This window comes from Corvus moneduloides, chromosome 1 (genome assembly GCF_009650955.1).
Source record: "Corvus moneduloides isolate bCorMon1 chromosome 1, bCorMon1.pri, whole genome shotgun sequence".
In the NCBI taxonomy this organism is placed as follows: Eukaryota; Metazoa; Chordata; class Aves; order Passeriformes; family Corvidae; genus Corvus; species Corvus moneduloides.
Window position 1 is genome coordinate 38,996,728 of NC_045476.1, and position 21,121 is coordinate 39,017,848.

Sequence of the window (21,121 nt, forward strand, 5' to 3'; positions counted from 1 at the left end):
AATACCAGATCTCAAGAAAAAATGGTATTTCCAGTCAAATTTGAATTATACTTTCTGCAGTGACTTCAGACTATGGTTTGCCTGTTACATATTGCATATACCAATTAGCCTGCTCAGAGGCACTTCCATTTGCATGGTAATGAAATGTCTTCTCAAAGAATGAGAAAAATACTTCCCTGATATGAGTTCTGTAAGAATTTGATGGTCAGATTTAGTCAAGGAGTCTAAGAAAATTAATATTTTATTGTAAGTGGGCTGATAATTCCCCAGTAATTATGCAGTAATTTAATAATTACTAGCAATAATTCAGAGGATTAATAAACTTCAAAAAGTAGGGAAAGGAGTAAAAAGGGCTGGTTTATGCAGACAGAATTTTTGATTTTATCACTTAAGGTGTATTTTTTAAGAAAATTAAATAGTTAAGTGGCACAGTCCCTTCTATGTGGAAATACTAATCTGAATCAGGATTCTTCTCTCAGTAAGTATATTTCAATCAGTACAAAAAATATTAGCCAGTTATTTTTTAAATGAAATCATCAGCATCATTTTGTTCTATTGTGCTGCAGAAAATGCCTATTGATGTTAATCAGCACAGCAGAGAGTCTATGAGCTATGAACTAGGGCTGAACAAAAGCCAGCTGTTTTCCCATGGAAATGTCACCTTTTGGGCATGTGTTTGACCTGTACATGTTCTCAAGTTGTGACACGATGAATATATTCCCATGGACAAGTTGATTCAACATGGTCAGTGCTTTCTGATCAAAATGTCAAGTGAGGACCTTTTCTTTATACTTGCACATTTTGAATCCAGGAAATCGGAAATGAGAATTTACAATTTTTCAAAAAAAAAGGAAAGAAATTAGGAGGAGCAAACCTTCACACAAAATGATCTACAGGTTCTGTATAGACCTTTATTGTGCTAAGTTTCAGACTTTGCATTTGTGAGCAAATATAACCTACAAAGCAAATCTTCTGTATATACACTTAAAAAAAAATTACAAATTCAGTAGAAATCTGAAATGTGACAGAGATCCATAACTGCTCCAGTGAGTCCAGTCATACTTCAGATAATGGAGCAGGACATCTGTTTCCAGATTAAGATAAACCGGGGGTGAAAAGAAACGGACTTGCTGAACCTAAGGGCTCTTTAGAGCCAGATTGTCATAATTTGCTAGGGGGCATGTGTTTACTGAGATTAGAATAGGAGATCACACAATGGCAGTGCTCTTACGTGAAGTTTTAGAGTTTGCACCCATCAATTATCTCCAATAGGCAGAACTGGCTGATTTTAATCCAAACCAAGGAAAATGAAGGGGTTTTAACTCAGTCTCAGGATTAATATATTTGAATCAAGTGAAAGAATAGATGAGTAAAATACAATCTGTTGTTTGCAATACTTTTTGCATTCCAATAGCAGAGCTGTAGAATTCTAAGTACTTTTGTTACTTATATACCAGCAGACTGCTTTTTTAAATTGCAAAAAAATCCCCATGTGGTTATTAATGAAAATACTTCTTTCATTAGAAACATTCACATTTATTTGTATTTTGGGGGGAATTGGATTGGCAAGTAATACATAGAGAGACTACATTCAAAATGCAAAATTTTCTTTTACAAACTCTAGCTAGTTTCGTCAGTCAAGCCAAATCTACTCATAATCTAGGTTTCTGTACATATCAGCTGAACATAATCATCTGTAAGTAATTAATGCTCCAAATTAAGTGTTGCCTCACATCCCTTGGTACAGTGGAATAAACTCTGCTCGTCCGAAAGCACATTTATCCGTATGGTTCAGAGATTCCTGAAACAGTTAAATGAGTAGCGCCGTTTTGCATGGTTAAGCGTGAAATTTAAGATTCGTTCTTTTATCAGTAATATTCAGAGAATGAGAGGGAGACATTGATCATTATCCTGATTGTAGAATTGCTGCAGTCCTGTAGGACTAGGCCAATCTGATAATGGTAATGGAAATGGAAGAGCTATTCACCTGCATAAAATACTTAATACTTTATCTATATGGCAGAATTGTTTCAGGCTATAACAATGTTTTTCATAAAAGAGAAGATAGAGTGTGTAGGTGATAACCAGTGGCTAAGCAACAACAGCAGTGGATCATAAAGGAAGGAGAAACATTTATTAGTTTTAAGGAATTAGGTTCTAAAATGTAGTTAGAAATACTGGAAAGGGGAAAACACATTGAAAACTTAAAAATAAGCAGACAGCTTCATGGAGAAGAATTTATTTTAAGATAAGTGGCTCATGAATGTTTAAAAATGACCTCATGAAGTAATAAGTGAGAAATACGTATTTCTGTTGAAACATTTTCAGAAACTGTCTTTTATATTAAAAGTTACGTCACTGGTATAATTTTATCTTGGAATTCTGCAAGTCTACTCCACCTTTTTCTAGCATAGAGAAACAGGCAAAAATTATGAAAAATCATTGGGCACTGAAGTACTTAATATTAAAAGATCTGCTTCTGTATCATTTAATGTTTATTTTTTACCTCAGTATTTTCTGTATTGAGTTCTCTGTATCAGAAATCAAAACAAATAATTTCTGATGACCAGTAATACCAGCCTAGCCAGGATCCTGAAAAATCAATTGATCACTACTATTATGTGTATATTCTCTCTACATGTTTTGCACAATGAGTTAGCAAGTTTACTCAAGGCAGATGGGGTTAAACCCAATTCTCTGTGTTGGCTTAGGGCTTCTAACCTTCAACAACTCTAAACAATGGTTTTGGCCACCCATTTGTTTTGGAGCCTGGTGGAAACCCCTTCAAGAGAATGCTGTTTTCAAAGGGTAGGTGGCAGGTGTCTTTGCTGGTTGAATACCCAGATATGAGGAAAGGCAAACTCATTCATCAATTGAAATAAAAGGTCTCTGACTAAAATCTTTTAAAAGCCATGAAGCTCTCTTAAGTTATAGAGTAATTTTGAATGTGTCCTGTTCTGAGTGGCACCTCTTCCCCAAATGCTTTTCAATTTGTATCATAAAACTGCCCCCTGCTTGGCACGGAACAGCACCATTTTGGAAGCCAGAGAAGCCTGTGGCCAAACTGGAGAATCAGGGAACATTTGCTTTCCTCTTTTGTCCCAGCATAAGGTCTGGCCATGTCCTGACTGCAAGTCAGGACCTGAACTCCTCTTTGTATATAAAACTACAGTTCTACTCGCATGTGTATTAATATTTAGGTATGCATGTAACATAGAGGTATTATATATATGATGTACTATATTTATTGTTAATACTGAACCATTCAGTAAAAAAAAATGATTTCTCTTTTGTGCTCTTTTGTATCTTCCCTCTCTGCAGAGCAAAGCCATAAGTCACAATAACAACAGTACTCACAGTTTATTAAAAAGGGCTGGTGCTTTGATCTTAATGATTTGTTTTACTGGTGCTGGAATACAAGCAAGTAGCCATGAGTGTAGCTCATCTTTCATTCTGCAGTGATTGCTGTTTCTAGCAAAGGAAGAATGGGCTGGAATGAGACTGTAAATAGCTTATTTTTAAGGATAAATGTTTTACTTGTACACAATACTAAAGTCTGAAAAACCTCCTAAATGATCTTACATTATTGCAGGTTATCACAATGTTGTTATCACAATGATGTTATTGTGAGTGAAGCCCATGGCAGGACTTGATAATCTGCTCCTCACTTTGAAATCTGATTTCTGCAGTTAGTAGCTTTCCTTTTGCTTCTGCTTATTAAGAATCTCATTATATTACATTAAATATTTATCTTTGCATTAAAATTTCTGTTCTTAATCAGCAAGACAATAGACCTTATTATCTAATCCTATTGAATTCAGTCTGACTCAAGCAAATCCTGAGGTATTATGCAAAGTATAGATGGCACTAAAATGGAATTAAGAGTTTTACTGAATTTGAACTTTATTGTTCATTGTTTGCCCACACCCAAATGTCCAGTGCCTCCCATTTACCTGGATGATTTTTATTATTTTTTTTCTACACGTAGTTTTATGTTTGTGCATACAGAGTTCTTCACTGGATTAATAAAAAGTATTCACAAACATGTAGGAGAATCAGCTTTTGTATGGTCAAATCAATATTCATTCCTTGAGAAAGACAAAGGTTAGATGTACTTTATCAAATGCTTTTAAGCATTTACTGCACTGGATATTTGTGGAACTTCCCATTCTTGATGGGTCATCCCCATTCTTATCTATGCGCTCACTCAATGCATGACTCCATATATTTGACCACATAGTCTTGTAAAATCTCATCAAATTGATCTCCATTTTATTCAAAATCTACTTCAAAGTAGTCTTATTTCTTAATTATTTTAAATCTCTCTGTTTATTCACTCTTAAAAATACTGCAGATTTTTCTTCAGTTTCAAGAGCTCTTGAAACGCATGGAAGATAAACTCTGTTTCCTGACACTAATGTTTTCTTTTCATTTAGGCAAATAGTCTCCTTAACTCTAAATCCTCAAGTAGGTCCTTGAAAGTGACATTCACACTGAGATCGTATGTTAACAAATAAACTGCTTGTGTAAAACCTACTTGACTAGCAACCTCTCCAAAGGCCACTAATGAGCAAAGAGTACATTATTCCTGCAAAGGGCCGAAATTATTTATGTGTAGATGTCGCAGTTTGAGACAAATTTGGAGGAAAACGTCTGAAATGAATGTATCCTCTAATAGAAGGTAGATTTCAGCACCCCCTCTCCCCACCAGGTTCAGAAAGCAATTCCTCGGAGGAAAGTGAAAAAAGCTATTTATTTAACAATCAGGGTGCATGCAGGCACCAAAAAAAAGAATGAATAATGTTAAATAATGAAACCTCTCGCTGAGGAGAAGACCTAGGAAGATTCAGAGTTCTTTGTAGGTGTGGCTCTGCCCTCTCTGGGTGTGGGGTTCGGTGTGGGCCCCTCCGGGCTGCAGTGTGGGGCCTCCCAGTGATGTTCTGGTGTTGCTGAAAGGTCCAGAAGAGAAGAAGAAGAAAAACCAAAGTCCCAGGAAAGGTTCTTGCCTCAGCTAGCAGGCTAGCCAAAAAGCAAAGAATTTTAACTCTCCATCTCTCCTGAGAAAAGGAGCTGAGTGCTGGGAGCGAGAGCGAGCGAGTTATTTGTGTTTTTGAACACCGGCCGCAGAAGGAATTCCACCGGCTCCTCCCCACCCTTAAAGGTGCAGACTCGTGTCTGGCATAGAGCAGGCAATAGGGGGTACAGCATCATAAAGTCACCTTAAGACAGTAGACCTCTAAAAAATACTTGAGTGAAAATTTAGAAACCAGGCCACTTTCCACAAAAGACATGAAACTCCCGGTCTGAGTTGCATCATTATCTTCTGCAGACAATGAATTGCAGCAGTTGCTGAGTAAATGCAAAAATTGCTCTTAATTGTTTCTTTTTCACATTTTAGGCCTGAGCAAGTATGTTCACTATGATTGAAAACTGTATATAAGCCCATCCTTCCCTGTAAATTCCACTTGAAAATTTAGAAGGGAAAAAAATGAAAGGAGAAAATAAAGGGACCAGGGTTCCCAGCCCAGCTTGTCCCTTTTGGTGTAGAACTAAGAAGTGAAAAAAAATATAGGCCTGGTGAAAGTTCCAACTGTCCCAGAAATACTTTTCCTCAGACACCAGCAGAGGGCAGTTAGAGAGGAGAAAGAGGACAAGAGATATGTAACACAGTACATGTTGTGAAAGTCATATACAAATCAGTGCAGTTAGTCCCAAATACAAATATCAGTCCATGCTTAAATACTGTGGTTTCAATTAAGGATTTAAGTGGAGAGAGATCCCAGAGTTTACACCTTGCTTTAGTAATCAAAGCCTTATCCCCAAGACCTAACAGGTCACTTCATTCTGAAGCTCTGTTTGGGTTTGTGGATGAAGAGTCAAAAAGTTACCTTGGCTGGAAGGATCTGTCTTAAATACCTTGAGGTAATTTTGCCAGACACAAAGAGAAAAACAGAACCTTGCTTTGATTGTGATAGTAGTATAATAGTAGTTCATTAAAACTGGGGCAAAAAAAATGATGCCTAGAATAATTGGCACTATATGTGACATTAAATATTTCATGAACTCCCTACATAGAGCTGTAGATGTTAAAATTTTATCTACTCATGCAGATCAGTAAATAAAAAATATGCTTAATTATTAAGCATCTCTCTTTATCACTTTAATTACAGAAACAACCTTTCTGGAGGCTGTTTAGCAAAAAAGCTGATTACCATATCTAAACAAATTTAAAACTCTTGAGGGAAAAGACATGGATCTTTTTATTTAGTGCTTTAATAGGACCAAATTTGCCTAGACATACAACAAAAGAAAAATGGAGAAACAGTAACCTGTACAGAAAAACTTGTAGCTTATGTTTGTCAGCAAGCTCGGGTGTGGGTAAACATATTCTGAAGTGTTTGGATAACCCAGGTCTAGAACTGCACTGGCAAAAAGGAATCACTAATAGTTTCCATCATCAAACTGGAGTGAAAATCCTTGGCTTTAATAGCTGAGGACCTAGACTGGCACGATTACACAATAAATAAAAATGTATATTCAGTATTTGCCCTTGTAGAATTTGTAGACTGCTGCCATGTAGGGGTTTCCACAATCACCACTTTTTATCCCAAGACTCAGTACAGGAGAATTAGTCTCATACACCAACTGTGTTGGGAAGAGGACTTCATAATGGCTTCTTCTGCAAATGTACATGCATACAGACATGCACCTGTGTGTGTACATGTATTTATAGACACACACACATTTATATACATTTATGCGGGCCATTTATCTGGGCAGATCCTGTCAATTCTTACAGCTCTGCCTTTTCTGTTGCTGAGTTTTCATCTTTGTGTCTTCTTTGTCTCTTTTCTTCCAGGAACTCAGTTCCTATGCCAGTGCACCAGTCACGAGCAGTCCCTTCCAAGTTTCTTTTGTTAAGAAACTGCTTAGCTGCAGTTTCCTCCAAATGCTTTTCAGACATCTGTTACATTCTGTCAGCTGGTAGATACCTCAAAATCTGAACCTTCTACATGGCTTTTCTATGTGGTCTTTATTATTTCTCAACTCAGTTTGAAATCTCCTCTGAAGAGCATTGGTCAGTGCAGTACCTGGCACTGTCCTACAATGGTGCAGACTGGTACTGTAGGGATTTCTCTGTCAAAATTCCTTTCTGAAGAAAATGACGTGCAGTATAAAACCCTGCAAAAATTGCATTCCACCAACTGCTACTGTAGAGACTACACATCTGTGTGAAGTATAAGTAAACAAGCATAAGTAAAGGAGCAATTTCTCTTGTTGTTTTCACTGATGCCATTTGATGCTGTTCTAGTACATCTTTAGTCAATGCAAGCATCTCCACAATTTCAGAAGTGTGACTTTCCTCCTTGCATTTTTAAGTATGTAACTAGTTTAGTCATCTACTCCATTATATAAGCATATAGCTGAGAAGCAAATTATTCACATTTGGAAACTCATCTGTGGGGTAAATGAATACCATGCCTGAGTTTAACAGGTTTGTGGGTCCAATTGCTCTTCATTAAAGCTAGGCAATTCTTGTGAACTAGGTTGCATTTACTATCTTAGAATTGCCTCCAAATTATGGTGAAATTATCTTTGGTCAGAGATTCCAAATGATCAGATGAACAGAAGATAGTAGCCCATTTCCTCCTGCATATTCAGTGCTGCCTAGCTGAATGTTTAGTCATCAGCATACTTCAATTATGGTATTGCTCTAATTTATTTTGTTAGTGTTCTTCACTTTGACTTAAAGTCATTCTGCTTTTGGAAAAAGTACACCAACAGCCCATTTGATCACATTAAGTCACTGTATAATCTCTATAAAGGTTTTATCCTGCTCATCCTAGAAAGTTCATTTTTTTCTCGAGAGCATTTGATGAGAAATTCTTCTCCCACCAACTCTCTGTATATATATTGCAATGCAGTCCTCTATTTCCCTCTTCCCAGCATACCCCTTACGGATAGATATTTTCTGATATAAAACTCTTGCAGAGGAAGATCTCTGACCAGCCCTTTTCAATGTAATTTGTAAAAAAGGACAGAACTATGTGCCTATGTGGTGGCAAAGCTTTTGTTCTTGTGCTTGCTTAGTGCAGTACACACTGTAAGCCACACTCGTGGTTCAGGAGGGCAGGGCCCCATCACTGGTCAGTCTGGGGTTCTTCACAACCTGTACCTTACATGATGGAGTTCAGCCTCCTGCCTGCAGTGTTGCCTTCAAGACATGTCGAGTTTTAAATACCTGAGATTTCAGTTTGTGTGAGAATTACCTTTCCAGTGATGGTACAGTTTTCTATACATAATCCCACAGATAAGACAAATCACTATATACAGAGTTAGGGTTTTGGAGGGATATATGTGAAACCTCTTAAAATACAAGACGGACTGAAAACTGCCTGGTTTAAGAAGTTAAAGACAACTCACTGTAGTGTCTTGCAGCATACCCTTTCCTAGTTTATTCCCAGTTGTAGAATCTCATTTCTTTTTCAAGATGCATTTTCCTGAATTGGGTCATTCATGTAGGCATAAATCAGGTCACTGCAATTTATTTGTTATCTTGCAGGGAAGCTTGACATTTTGTCTCACCTTCCTGAGTATGTTATTTTATTAGGCTATCCTTCTAGCAAGTGATTGATCTCACTGCCATTTCCTTTTGCTTAACCTACTCCTCCCTCAAGCTCTAATGACTTTTTTTTTTCTGTGTGTATTTACTTTTCCCCAGCCTAGGAATTTCTGCATTTACTTGCTATTTTTACCCTGTAGAGCTTCTTGTGCCATTCTTTTAATGTTAACAAGGGGGAGTTTAAATCCATTGTTCCTGGATTTGGCTTTGTAGTTATTTCATGAGTTGATGCCTTTTGATGGTTAGCTTCAGGGAATTTGTATTCCCCTGCTTCATTATCTGTTTCCCCCGCAGGTGAGACAGGCGTTGCTTCATATTTTTGAATTGCAATTACATGACAGTACCTATTTCTCAGTATTCAGCAGATTCCAGCTCCCCTAAGGTGCCTGGGAGCTGTAATTAAAGATAGTGAGTGAATTTTAGTGTCAGGATTTTGCACCAGATTACGTAGCGTCTCTGTGATAGCCCAAACAATGTACTGATGCAGTGATTTACCACTGGCTTGCATGCTCCCAGCTCTCTTTTGTGATCAAGATGTATGATAATCAGCTTATCCTTGCTACTCCATTAGAAATCACTGTGCATTATGGACTGAATGCCAAGCTGTGTTAGGCACAGAGCAGGTTTGGTTAAACATGCAGTAACCTGGCCGAAACCAGAGATGTGGTTGTATCGAACCAGACGTAACCACACAGTGAATATGTGGCGACACAGTAGCAATCCCTTAGAGGAGAATACAGATTAGTGGGTGAAAACACTGCTACTGCTGAACTCTTGTGGTCTTTCTGAATCTGGGGCAGGCTGAGAGCTGGACCACAGCCTGGGTCTGCATCCTGGGTCTGCATCCTGGAGGAGCAAGGTGGCTGTGCAAGACTGCAAGTGGTGAAGTGGATGGACTCTGGTCCCTTCCACTGAAATGGTTTTATTTAGCCCTATTTGATCATAGAATCGTAGAATGGCTTAGGTTGCAAGGGACCTTAAAGATCATCTAGTTCTAACCCCCATGCCAGATCATCTCCTTTATTTACCCAGCTCTGCTTGCAAAGCGGGAGCTGAAAATGTTTAAATATTTCAAATGATTTCTGTATTTTCTTTGGAACTGTTGTTAATCCGTGTAAGCTGTTATGATTCAGAATTTACTGGCATCAAGCCCTTTTCAGATAAGTACTAAATAATATACTCAGAAACATGATTCATTCATATGCTTTAGAAAAAAACCACTTAATTCAGCTCGTGTTCTTCCAGATCACTCCCTGAACATGAAAGATTACTATTTTAATTGAGTTTAGAGATAGCTCTACTTTGTTTGTGGCATTTGCTGTTTTCTATATTTTTCTTTCCTTTTTCCTCTCTGTTCTCACCCTTCCTCTTTCCATGCCCTTTTCCTCTCCTTCTTTCTCTCCTCACATTCACACTTTCTTCAATTACATGTGTAACACACACTTCTCTTTTTAATTTTGTCAATTTGAAATTCCTTTCTAATGGAGGAAAATTATCTGATTTCATCATGAGAAAAGTGAAGCGGAGCAAATCCAAAGTTTATTCTTTTAAGACTGGAAATGAAAGTGAAAGGCATAGTAATTGATTTTGCTGCATCCAGTACTTTCAAAATACCTCTCTGGTAATTCTGATCTGACCCAAGACCAAAATTACAATGACAGCTTAATATCCAGGGATTCTAGTCAGGTATTCTCTTTGCAAGCTGTGAATTTAAGATTCTCAGGTATTTACAACTAAAAATAGGCTCTTAGTGTTTCTCTCTTCTCACTCCATGTTTTTTCCTTTTCCCCCCATTCACCTCATCATTAGTATTGTTTGTGCTACTGTGTTGTTCTAGCATGAAGTGAGCAGGTTTTCATGCTGATGAGAGTATGAAAGGTCAGTTAAGTAGCATCCATGCAAATGCTGCATTGACTTCAGGAGGATAAACTTTAGCACAACTATAGCTACATACCAAAAGGCTTTCATGGGAACCAGTAAAATTAGTCCCAAAGAAGCTGTGTAAGTGTGGCTAGCTAGGAATTAATCTTTCAGAATTAATTAATTCAGAATTAATATAGAATGGCTTAGGCCTTTTTTCTCCATACAATTAAGAACTCAGATTCCAAATTTTGATTTTTAAAGGAAGTGATTTTCAGAGAGCATAATCCTGGCAACCTTTTTGAATACAGGTGTTGCTGCACTGGTGAATGTCTCAAGCATTGTCTGTCCCTGAGGCTTCTGAGGAGGTTGCAAAATGTCTCTAGTGTCTGACTAATTAATTTTACCTAGTGGAAGAGTTTTCTCCTTCTCATTACTAGGAATAGCAAATCCTTTTCAGAATAAATGTAATATCCTGGTTTCAATGATACTACATGTCAGAGGGCACCAGTGGTTAATGAGACAAGATTTTGAAATGTTCTTAATTTTGTCTCTTTATTATAAGCATATTTCTTTCCTTCCAGTAGCACTAGGCTTCCTAGTGAAATAGGAAACAGGATCATTATCTGTATCACTTTTACCAATTTACAAAATCTTAGTTATTACCTCTATTCATCTCTTTTTCTGTATGTGCAGTACAGCTCACTGAAATCTTTCTTCTCTCTCCCCCTGTTAGTGTTTTGATTTATCATTGCTCTTGCGCTGTTCCAACTAGATAGCTTGAAGGATGAGTGTCTAAAACTGAGCAATGTCCCAAAAGGACAATATGGGTTATTTTCAGATATTATTTTCTGCTATGTGGTATGTTATAGTTGAGGTTACTGAGGGACTTTTTTTTAACTGGTTGTATTTCTGGTCAGAAGACTGCAGTCTTGGAGCCCTGACAATTAATTTATGTGCGCATTAATTTACATTTATCAATATGAACACTGAACCTGACCACTCTCCCTGATTTTTTTTTAGGGTATAACATAGATCTGCTCAGTCTTGGGTATCTTTCAGTATATGCCTGTTTGACTGAAAAACTACCAGAAGCCATATACATCTATGCTTGCATGACTACTCATGTCCTTAAATAACCAGGTATAAAAACCAGAGTCTGATGCTTCTGCTTTTTTGATCTTCATGTCAAGTACTTCAGCTTTTTGAAAGTTACACTGTGTTTAAATTTTCAAAGAACTATGTAAAACAAAGAAAATATAAAAGGTGAAGTAGACATGACAGAGTAATTTTGCAAAGATTCTGCCATGTCTTTCCTGATACTGTAAGTTTCAGGTTCTATAGAAGCAGCTTGTTTTTCCAGTTCCATGTTTCTCTCCTGTCCTTTCTCTTTAGCAGTCTGCCTCCAGCAGGACAGTGCAGGCAGTTTCCCTGCATGTACCAAGGACTCTGGCTAGCTTTAAACAAAACAAGTCACAGATCCTGAGGTTGCCTGAGGACGAGGACATGACACTGCCCGTGTCCTTGTGTCTCAGCTTTCTTCCTCCCAGCACAAACTGGTGATGCCCAGACTGCATTTGGGAGCAGCGTCAGGCACAGCTGGACCCAGCACTGTCCCTGGGAAGTCTCTGGGGGTGCTGGTTGACAGGAACTAGCACTGCACCAGGGAGGGTGCTCACTGATCATGCCTATGGCCGTGTCCCATTGCTTCAGCCAGGGTCAAAGGCCTTTTCCTGCTATAAATGACACCCAAATGTCTGAGCAAGCAATACAAAGGAAAAGAAAACTGGTTCTCACTTTTCTTCTTTTGAGTGAGTTTAAATTACAAAGGAAGAAAAGTCATTAGAGCAGATCCCTTTTCTACTGAAACGCCAGGCTAGGAAACAGGGCTGGAGTCCCTGATGCATGCAATTCACCCCTGAGGCAGGAGCAAACCTTCTTTTCATTTTCTGACTCCAGTTTAAGTTCCTGGATGGCCTAGACCTTGACATATCTTCCAGAAGCCAGGAAGCTGCTCTGCTTTCTTCTGCATGCTGCCATGATAGCCCTGGGTCTTTTAGATCAGCGCACACACACCCCTATACCATAAGGGATTATCCTGGAAGAGAGAGTTCTTTTCTGCCCTTCTGGGTCACTTTTTCCCTGCTGTGTCTCAGAGTGCAGGACAAGCAGAATGAGGGCTGCAGGCTCAGCTGTTGGATTTGTTTCTCATGTAATGAAGTGAGAGGTGGATGGGAAGACTAGAGGGGGTTATATTGTAAAATACCACTAAGCCATTAAACTGCTCACGTACTAAATAGTGAGACCTTTATATTAGCTAAACACTTTGTTTTGTGTGATAGCAGGAAAAGTGTTCCATAAATTTAAATTTTATTTTTATTCTGAAAGCTGTCCGCTGCAATTTTTGAGGTGTGGTCAGGGGATAACATGATGATGTTTTTTAATGCAAGAGATGTCATGAGTGTCAAAAGGTTCCCTTCTTACCTTAGAAATCAAGCTCCAGTAGCACATGAGAGTTAATTTCTTGGTCCCAGCAGCTTGAATCAGATTACCAGAGATATGGACCTAAATTCTGGTGAGCTACCTAATGAGAGTGTGGAGCTATTCTAGGTGAGGCAACAGAAAGTACTAAGCACAGGAGAAGACCCCAGGATACCCCTGCTCTCTAGAATTCATGTCCTTCCCTCTAAAAAGCAGCCATGTGGAGCCCCATTCTGAGGGTGTACATGATCATGCTTTACTCTTTCACAGTGTAATGGTTGCACTTACTCAAAAATGAGATGTGGGAGGTTCAAATATAAAGGCAAGTGTCCTGGCTGTGGAGGTAAGGTATTCTGGGTGTAGAATAACAGTGGGGGCTGTGCCACTGTGTGACTGGGAATGTGGGAGTCTCGCCACCAGAAGGAGAATCCAGGCTGCTGGAGGTATGACTTATTGCTGTCTCTGAATTGCTGCAGAGCAGAAGATGGAGCTGTAGATATAAGAGTGCCTACGCTTGTTTACACTCCAGAAACATTGCAGTAGAAATGCAGGCACTGGATGGGTTTAGGCATCTCCCAGTTATATAACTGCGGCCAACATTGAACTTAGACCCTTATGTTCTACCTCAGTAAAATTCTAAGTAAAATTCTTTTTTAGCCTTTGTTTGTTCTTGCCCCAAATCAATTAGCTGCAGCTCAGCAGAGTTTGATTTTCTAATCCAGCCATGCTTAATCATTGATGTAAAACAAGATTTCTCCCCCCCCCGGATTCTTTTCTAATGGTTTCTTATTTCTTCCCCTCAAAGTGTGTGCCTGAATTCTCTGCATGCATTTGTAAGGGCTTTCCCGCTTACAGAAGTGTTTAATCAAAGAGAATGCTATCAGCAGGTGGTTAGCATTGAATGTCAGCAGCTACTTCATTTCTGACATCTCTTGGGAAAAAAATTGTTTCATTACCATGCAAATGATGTTAGTCTTCCTTTCCAAGATCCATTGTCACATGGTGTAACATATGGTACACAGAACTGTGCTCACAAGATCTATGCAGCAGAGGGAACACAGTTCTGCTTTCTTTTAAGGCCTTCAGTTTTTCTTTAGGTTGTATCAGAAATATCATGAGGCCTTTAACAGCCTATGCCAGACAAAAGAACCAAGCAGCTTTAATGGGTGCTATTATCTTTTTGGAGTATGTCTGAGATCTGAATTACTCAGTTGATACGTAGAGTGGCCATCTCTTGAACTACACCAAAAAAATTGAAGCTGCTGGCCTCTCCTGGGAATTTTTAAAAGTTCCAATCATGGTAGTTGGAACTCAACTTTTCCAAGGGCCGTGAAACCCTGTAAGTAGACTAGGATAAAACAAGTCTGATTCATCAGAGGACTGGAGTACAGTTCAGTGACATCAGTGAGACTTCAGGATGTGTCTAGAATTAAGCATATGTTTGAGTGAATTGTTAACCTCAAGTGTGTGTGATCAAGTGCTTTGCTGACTCAGGGACAAGACATTCCTTGCAGCTTGTTGTTTTCCACTTTGCCATCTGGGAAGAGGCAGCTTGACAGCATGTGGGCTGTGTGAGACATTGCATTTCTGAAAGGGTATTAACAGCTTTGAAGTTTCCAGGTTCTCTGAATCAGGTATTTTTTCTCTTGCAGATTTTACTTGGGTAGAATAACCTCACTGTAGTGTCTGAAAGCAAACTTTCAAGGCATTTTGGCGGGTTATCAGTCAATCTATGTCTAAGTAAATTAATCTCATGTTTTAGTGGAACTACTAAAGACGCAGGTGGAAAGCTTTACAGAACCTGCAGTTTTGGGAGCATGAAAGTGCCCCTTCCAGATATTTTAGGAAGTCCCTTTTGAGCAACTGGACAACTGTAAGAACCCAAATTTGCAAACACTTTTAATCTGAGTCATCTTTGCTAGACCCATTTTCTGAGCTGGGGGAGCACATCCCTACTTATATGAAATAAATGTTGTTACAGGCTGTTCAGTCAACAAACTCTCTTGCTTCAGCCAGGTAACACAAAAGAGTGGGTAATACAGACTTGTTATTGCATTTGTGGGAGAAGCACAAGACATACAATACTGATCCCTCAGTATTCTCCAAGTGATTTTAATTTCCCAAAAATACTAGGAGCTCACCTGAAAAATCTTCCACTCCCCCCCTTCTGTTCAGCACACAACCCCACTTCTCCAATCCAGTACCCTTCCAGTCTGCCCTCACTTGACTTAAAAGCCATTTCTGTGCCGCTTTGTATTTCTCACGAATGCATACAGAGGACTAAATGTTTATTGTAACAATTTGCATTTCTCTGTGGGTACTCTTATATTTTTTTCATTCTTTTCCAGTGACAAAATGTTCCCAGCCTTTGGATTTGGAGCAAGAATACCCCCAGAATACAAAGTAGGTGCCTAAGTGTAATTTTCTAATTTCCTTGAGTTATGAGGCACAAAATGAGGGAGAAATGGTGCAGGGCAGGGCAGGGGCAAATGGGAATAGCTCCTCTGCTTGTTTTCTTCCATCTGGCTTTCTCACCCAGTGATACCTCACTGAAAACAGAAATCAGGCAGGGCTAGACTTAAAATAATTGTTTGAGATCCAAAATATTTTGTGGCATTGGCAAAGCTTTGTTAGTGGATGCTAAGAGGAGAAATGATGTTTTGATCATCCCTTGTCAAACATCTTCCTGAAAATAAATACTTGAGAAGAATTTTGCTCTGTGGCAAATCTCAGTGTCATGGTGGACATGGTCAATACCAGGAAGAGAAATGCAAGAGCATGTAGCCATGCTGGAGAGAAGTGGTACTTATAAACAAAAAAAAAAAGAGAGTGCTCTGCAGTGATGCTGCAATTGTGAGCATAAATATGCCATCTGGTAGGGTTGGAGTGTAGACAGTGATGAGAAAGAAGGAGTATCCAACAGAGAAAGGCCTTAGAAGAAATAAGTAGAAATTCAAATGCTTTGTTGCACAGAGGTAGTTCTGCACAGATAAGTAATCAAAATCTAGGTGGGCACTCTGCAACTCAGATACTGTCTGGAAAAGAGAAGTATTAGCCATCTGATCATGCAGATTTCATCCAGTATCCCCGTATGCCCTGCTCTGGGCTGTGTCTCTGGGCTGTGGCTGGGGTAGGGGGGTGAACACTGGCCAAGTGGGAATTTCTGAGAGGGATTGTGTGCATTCAGCATTGTAATGCATGAATCAGCACATGAAAAAAATGCACCAGTGTGCTCCTCACAGCTTGTAGGTTTGGTACCTGCAGAAGAACAACAGTAGTGATGTACAGCAAATTTGATATGTGTCTTGCAAACAGATGTCTAAGGTAAGTTAACATATATTTTAACAACATTGCTTTCTAAGCTTGTCTGTGCCTGACAAGGTGTTTTGTCTTGCTTTGTTTCTGAAGTGTAACACTAGCGTTAATGCTTTCTAAAGTCAGAGACAGCTTCCAGAACTCTGATACACATTTTAATGTGGTATTATGAGCTCAGAACATCTGTGTCTGTTGTATGTTTGATCCAACTGCAGCAGCTGACAACCATCACTGCTATTTAAGGTGGTGTACCAGGGCCTGGTTGTTCCATCATCTGTGAGGTGACCGTCAGTGCATGGGGGAAAACTTGCAACTTTTTCAGTTGTAGAGAGCCATCCTTATCTAAGGACTTCTTGAAGGAAGGTGTTACTGTGCCAGCTGAAGTCTTTTCAGTGGTTTCCAGGTGACAGAAGTATAATAAAGTTCACAGCATAAAACTGCTCTTCCCAGCCATCAGCTGGTGGCACTGATGCTTCAGATCACATGAGCCTTTTGGCAACATACCAGTTTTGTTAGACCCCAGTATCATCCTTCTCAACTGATTGTGAGAGCACATTTCAGGTGTTAGCTGGAAAACAGATGTCTTGCCAGAAAGTAACTTTGGTGGTCTGTGTAATCAGATATTCATTCCTAAAATCACCAACACCAATTGATTTTCTGCTTTGGCTGAATTAGTGTTTGGATAATTTCCTGACAAATACCCTTAAGAAACTCAGAGACTTGCAATGAACTTAGTAGTGCACGCATGAATGAAGAGTCTTATCCCATAGCATGAGCTCTCCTGAACAGTCTGCCTGTTGCTAACTTCTCAAAGCAAGAAAAGGATGATTGAGGGCCTTCAGATTTTGAAAAGTAAGGGTAAACTTAGAAGATGGGGCTGCTTGCTTGTGGATTACATATATGTGACTAAATAAAAAAGTCCCAAAGTAAATGGAGATGCAGGTGAAGACCAGAACAACATCTTTAATCTCTGCTATGGAAACTTCTGACAGAAAGTGACAAAGACAAAATGACATGACTTCAGCTTACAAACATAATAAAACCTTGAAGAAGACAAGAACCATGTTGCAGGGGACTAACTCTTCTGGGCAACAGATGGGGACAAATAATCAGCTCGGTGTCTGTCATGGGCACATCCAGCTGGAACCGCATGAGGAGTTAACAGTCATTTGTGCTACTGTTCAGTCCCGCCCTGTGATACTCTACACTGTCCATAAAAGTATCTGTCTTCTTAAAATATCAACACTTTTGAGTCCCTGCTTGGCTTTGAACGCACTTCGGAATTGAAAGATACATCCTTCAAGAGTGAGGAGTCAGCCTCATCATGGTGCATTATTAAGTCAAGACCAATAAACCTGAAAATCCTTCAATAATTTAGTCTACACTGCTATAAAGTTAATTCAAAGCCAGCAGTGGTGTTTGATATGGAACATAGCAAAGATGCATAGGAAACAGAGAAGAAACTGGTAAAATTAGAAGTAACAGAGACTGTAGGAAAAAAGCACTCCCAAGTTTCTTCCTTAACTTCTTATTTCCTGCTGCAAAAATATGGTAACACTATAGACACTGCAGCAGTGGTGCAGATCTTGTGCTATTCAAATGATCTTTTCATGTTTTCAGTCACAGGTATTACAAGTCATACATACCATATATTTGTTTTACTAAAGGAGAGCAGTGCCACTGTAATAATTTACATCTTCAAATTTAGGTTGAATCATTATGAGAACATCTAAGCTCTGACCCCATCATGTGGATAAATCAGCTTCTCGTTAATTTAGAGTGTCTGTTTTCAAGCTTCCAGTCCTAATGAAGGGATCTAACCTGCTCATAGCATGTTGGTCTCTGCACTCCAGCATCTGGTCTTCTATTTGTTTCAGTAGACAGCAAATTGCTAGGGCTATGGAAGAAATTATTCCCACTGCCAAGGCTTCCTGAGTAACCATGGAGCCTCCATACAATGTAAACAACATAGCTTCTTTCCTGAACTATGTCAGTATCCATCTCTGCAGGCTCTTCATAAATCTCTTGATGTTGTACCCCTTTAAATCTTGTTTTTATTTATGCTTTCTACAGAATTTCCATTTCAAGAGCACACTGCTATGTTGTGTTGACTTTATTTTCCCTCATTTCCACTCCAAATGACACACTTCAACTGTTAGCAGAAAACCAGCAGTTTCTTAGTGGCATAAGGAATCTGTGGGAGTGAAGGAAGCAAGACTTGCCATATATATCATTCCTCATCAGTCTAGAGATCTTTCATCTAATATTTGACAATATGATCTTCTTCCACCAAGACCTGACAAACACGTCACCCTGCTCCTTGTTCTCAGAAAACCTCTGAGAGAAATATTCCCTTTGTGAGTTTCTATCATACAAAACTTGCAGAATGTGCCAGTTATTCCACAGCAGTGTCTACAACCCCTGCCTTTATTTTTTTTTCAATTAGAGGAAGCATCTGAGAAGTCTGATGTAAAGTGAAGAGGTGGCAGATAATATGGGCTTAGACACAGCTGTGAAAGGTCACAGTGAAGAGGAAGAAAGAAAGCAAGCCACACACACTGACTTCTTAGCAGGCAGGACTCAAAGGAGCTGAAAAACCACACAGGAGCACAAGACTTACTGTTAAAATTAAAAGCAAGTTCAAATTGGGTTAACCCTATGACAGGTGTATTGCCATTAGTGAAGGCCTCTTTCCTAAAGAAGAATTGCAAGCTGACACGTGAATAGGTATTAAGCAATTTACAGTTTGTTTTAAGACAGCCCTGGTTATTTCTGTATTTTTAGTGAAAGCTTCATTCCCTGATTTTGCCATGAATGTATGCTGGAGACAAACTCACTGCAGTTACAGACACAGTGCAGCATCTTTACAACCCTGACCTGCACTGATTTGTTGGACAGGTAAGAGACTTGAAAAGTGCTGTGGTCTTTACGATTCCTGCACTTTTCAGGAGACTGAAGGCCAAAATAAATGCAAACCTGACAAAAAAAAGAACCAGTAGAAGGATGTGTAACAGACCAAGGGACAAAACAGAATTTGTCTCCTTAACCATGCAACTCGGATTTAGACAAGGAAACTGGACAGCATGCACAAAAATGAAGTATAAAGGAAAATAAATGGCCCAGCTTTGCCAAGCAGAAATGTGTACAATGTATCTTAGCGAGAAACACAAGCTGTCCAGCTCCCAAACTATTTGATTAATGAGCATTCTGAAAATAATAGCTTTTGAGCAAGAGTACTTGAAATTCATTAGTGTCTTAAGCTTTTGCAAAATATGCAGGCATTTCATATTTAGTTTTCTGACTGGCAGTGGCTTAATAGCATTCAGTTTATTCACAGATAAGTGTCCAACATAGTGAATTTTGGCATTTACACTTGTATGCATCTATTGTTCACGGATTTTTGACAATCTCTATTTAAATTATTAAGAAAGCATTCCTAGATGTCTGAATTTGTCAGATTGTTTGCCAAGTAGTCCTAGTACCATCACCATAGAGGAAGGCTGGAGCTATCTGGGACATGGAGGTTAATTTAAATAATTCAACATTCTAGAGAGGGGGAAAAAAGGATTACTAATTTTCAGAATTCATGCATCCATATTCAGCATTTGAAAATAAATAAAAACCATAGCTTCTTATTTTAAAAATGGAAATTCAGTTAAAGGGGTTTAAAAAATGTGTAGGCCAAAATAGAATAACAAGTTTCAATGAAACTTAAATAGAACAACTTTGCACAGTTCAAAAGCTTTCCAGCAAGTTGCTTTATCAATGTTGGGGGATTTATTATTTTTCAGATTCCAAGGTAGGGTTTTTGTTTGTGACTTGAACTTTCTGAGTTCATGAAATAATTTTTTGAGAAATCTCAAAAATTCTCATCAACTAGGAAATTCTCCTTTCCTTTCAGCCTAAATTAGAAAAACCTTTCTAGCAAGGGCCATGCTATGAGGATGAATTTCACTGCATCCCAATATAGGGGAAATAAGTTACCTTCCATGTTAAATCAGTGTGATTTTTCTACTGAAGTGGTCATAAGCATGTGGAAGTATGGTTATGATTCTTCCAAGAGACTCATGGGTGCCATCACATTGATGGAAAACTGCAGGTGTTTGTCACTGTGTGTGTACAGACAATGGAAGCATTGTATGGTGGTAAGAAACAACATTTCTATAGCCTCTCTTAGCAAAAATATTCTGTACTGTTTATTTAATTGTCATATCCTCAGAAATGCTGTCACTGTAATCGGTATCATAATGTATGTAAGAGCTACTTATTTTACTTGTTAAAAACCTTTCAGGAGTTACCTGAGAAATAGTAAGTTCCTGGACAGCTGTGGTTTAATAATCCTGCATCCATGATGGTATCTGCTAGAGAATGTATCTGGAGCCCTGCAGAGGGAAAAGATAAATACAGAGCCAAATGCATGTGAATGTCTTGAGCTACAGGCTTTGAGTGCAGTTCTGTGCAGCAGCCCAAGTCACGCCAGGCTGATCCCATGTAATCACCTCAGCATGCCAGCCTTTCTCTCTCCTTCCCTTTTATGGATTGATTTTATGGATTGATGGTAAGAGAGGAGGGCTGAGCAGAGCGTCAGCTTCATATTTGAAACTTAGTCCAGGGTCCATGACACACTCAGGGTTTTGTGAGGACATTCCTTAGTGTGAGGCTGACTTCCACCACAGACCATGGTCTGCAGTTCTTGGCAAAGTTCTCTATGCCAGGTACTGATGTAAAGCAGTCATTCTGTATTTGTGTGACCTGACATATTCCAGGATTTCCTGATTGTTAGATTGATCCACAATACAAACCACCCTCGTAAATTATATAAACATGCCTGTCTCTGAACAG

The 21,121-nt window shown here is 38.9% G+C and overlaps 1 protein-coding gene across 4 annotated transcripts in view; it reads left to right on the forward strand.

Annotated features, from left to right (window-relative positions):
• The window catches only part of CPNE4 (copine 4), a 229,919-nt gene that overhangs the window by 191,252 nt on the left and 17,546 nt on the right, over positions 1-21,121 (forward strand). For all 4 annotated transcript variants that reach the window (XM_032106747.1, XM_032106732.1, XM_032106741.1 and 1 more), the window contains one exon: positions 15,313-15,367. In XM_032106747.1, the coding sequence (XP_031962638.1) occupies positions 15,313-15,367 (55 nt within the window). The remainder of the gene's footprint in view (positions 1-15,312; positions 15,368-21,121) is intronic.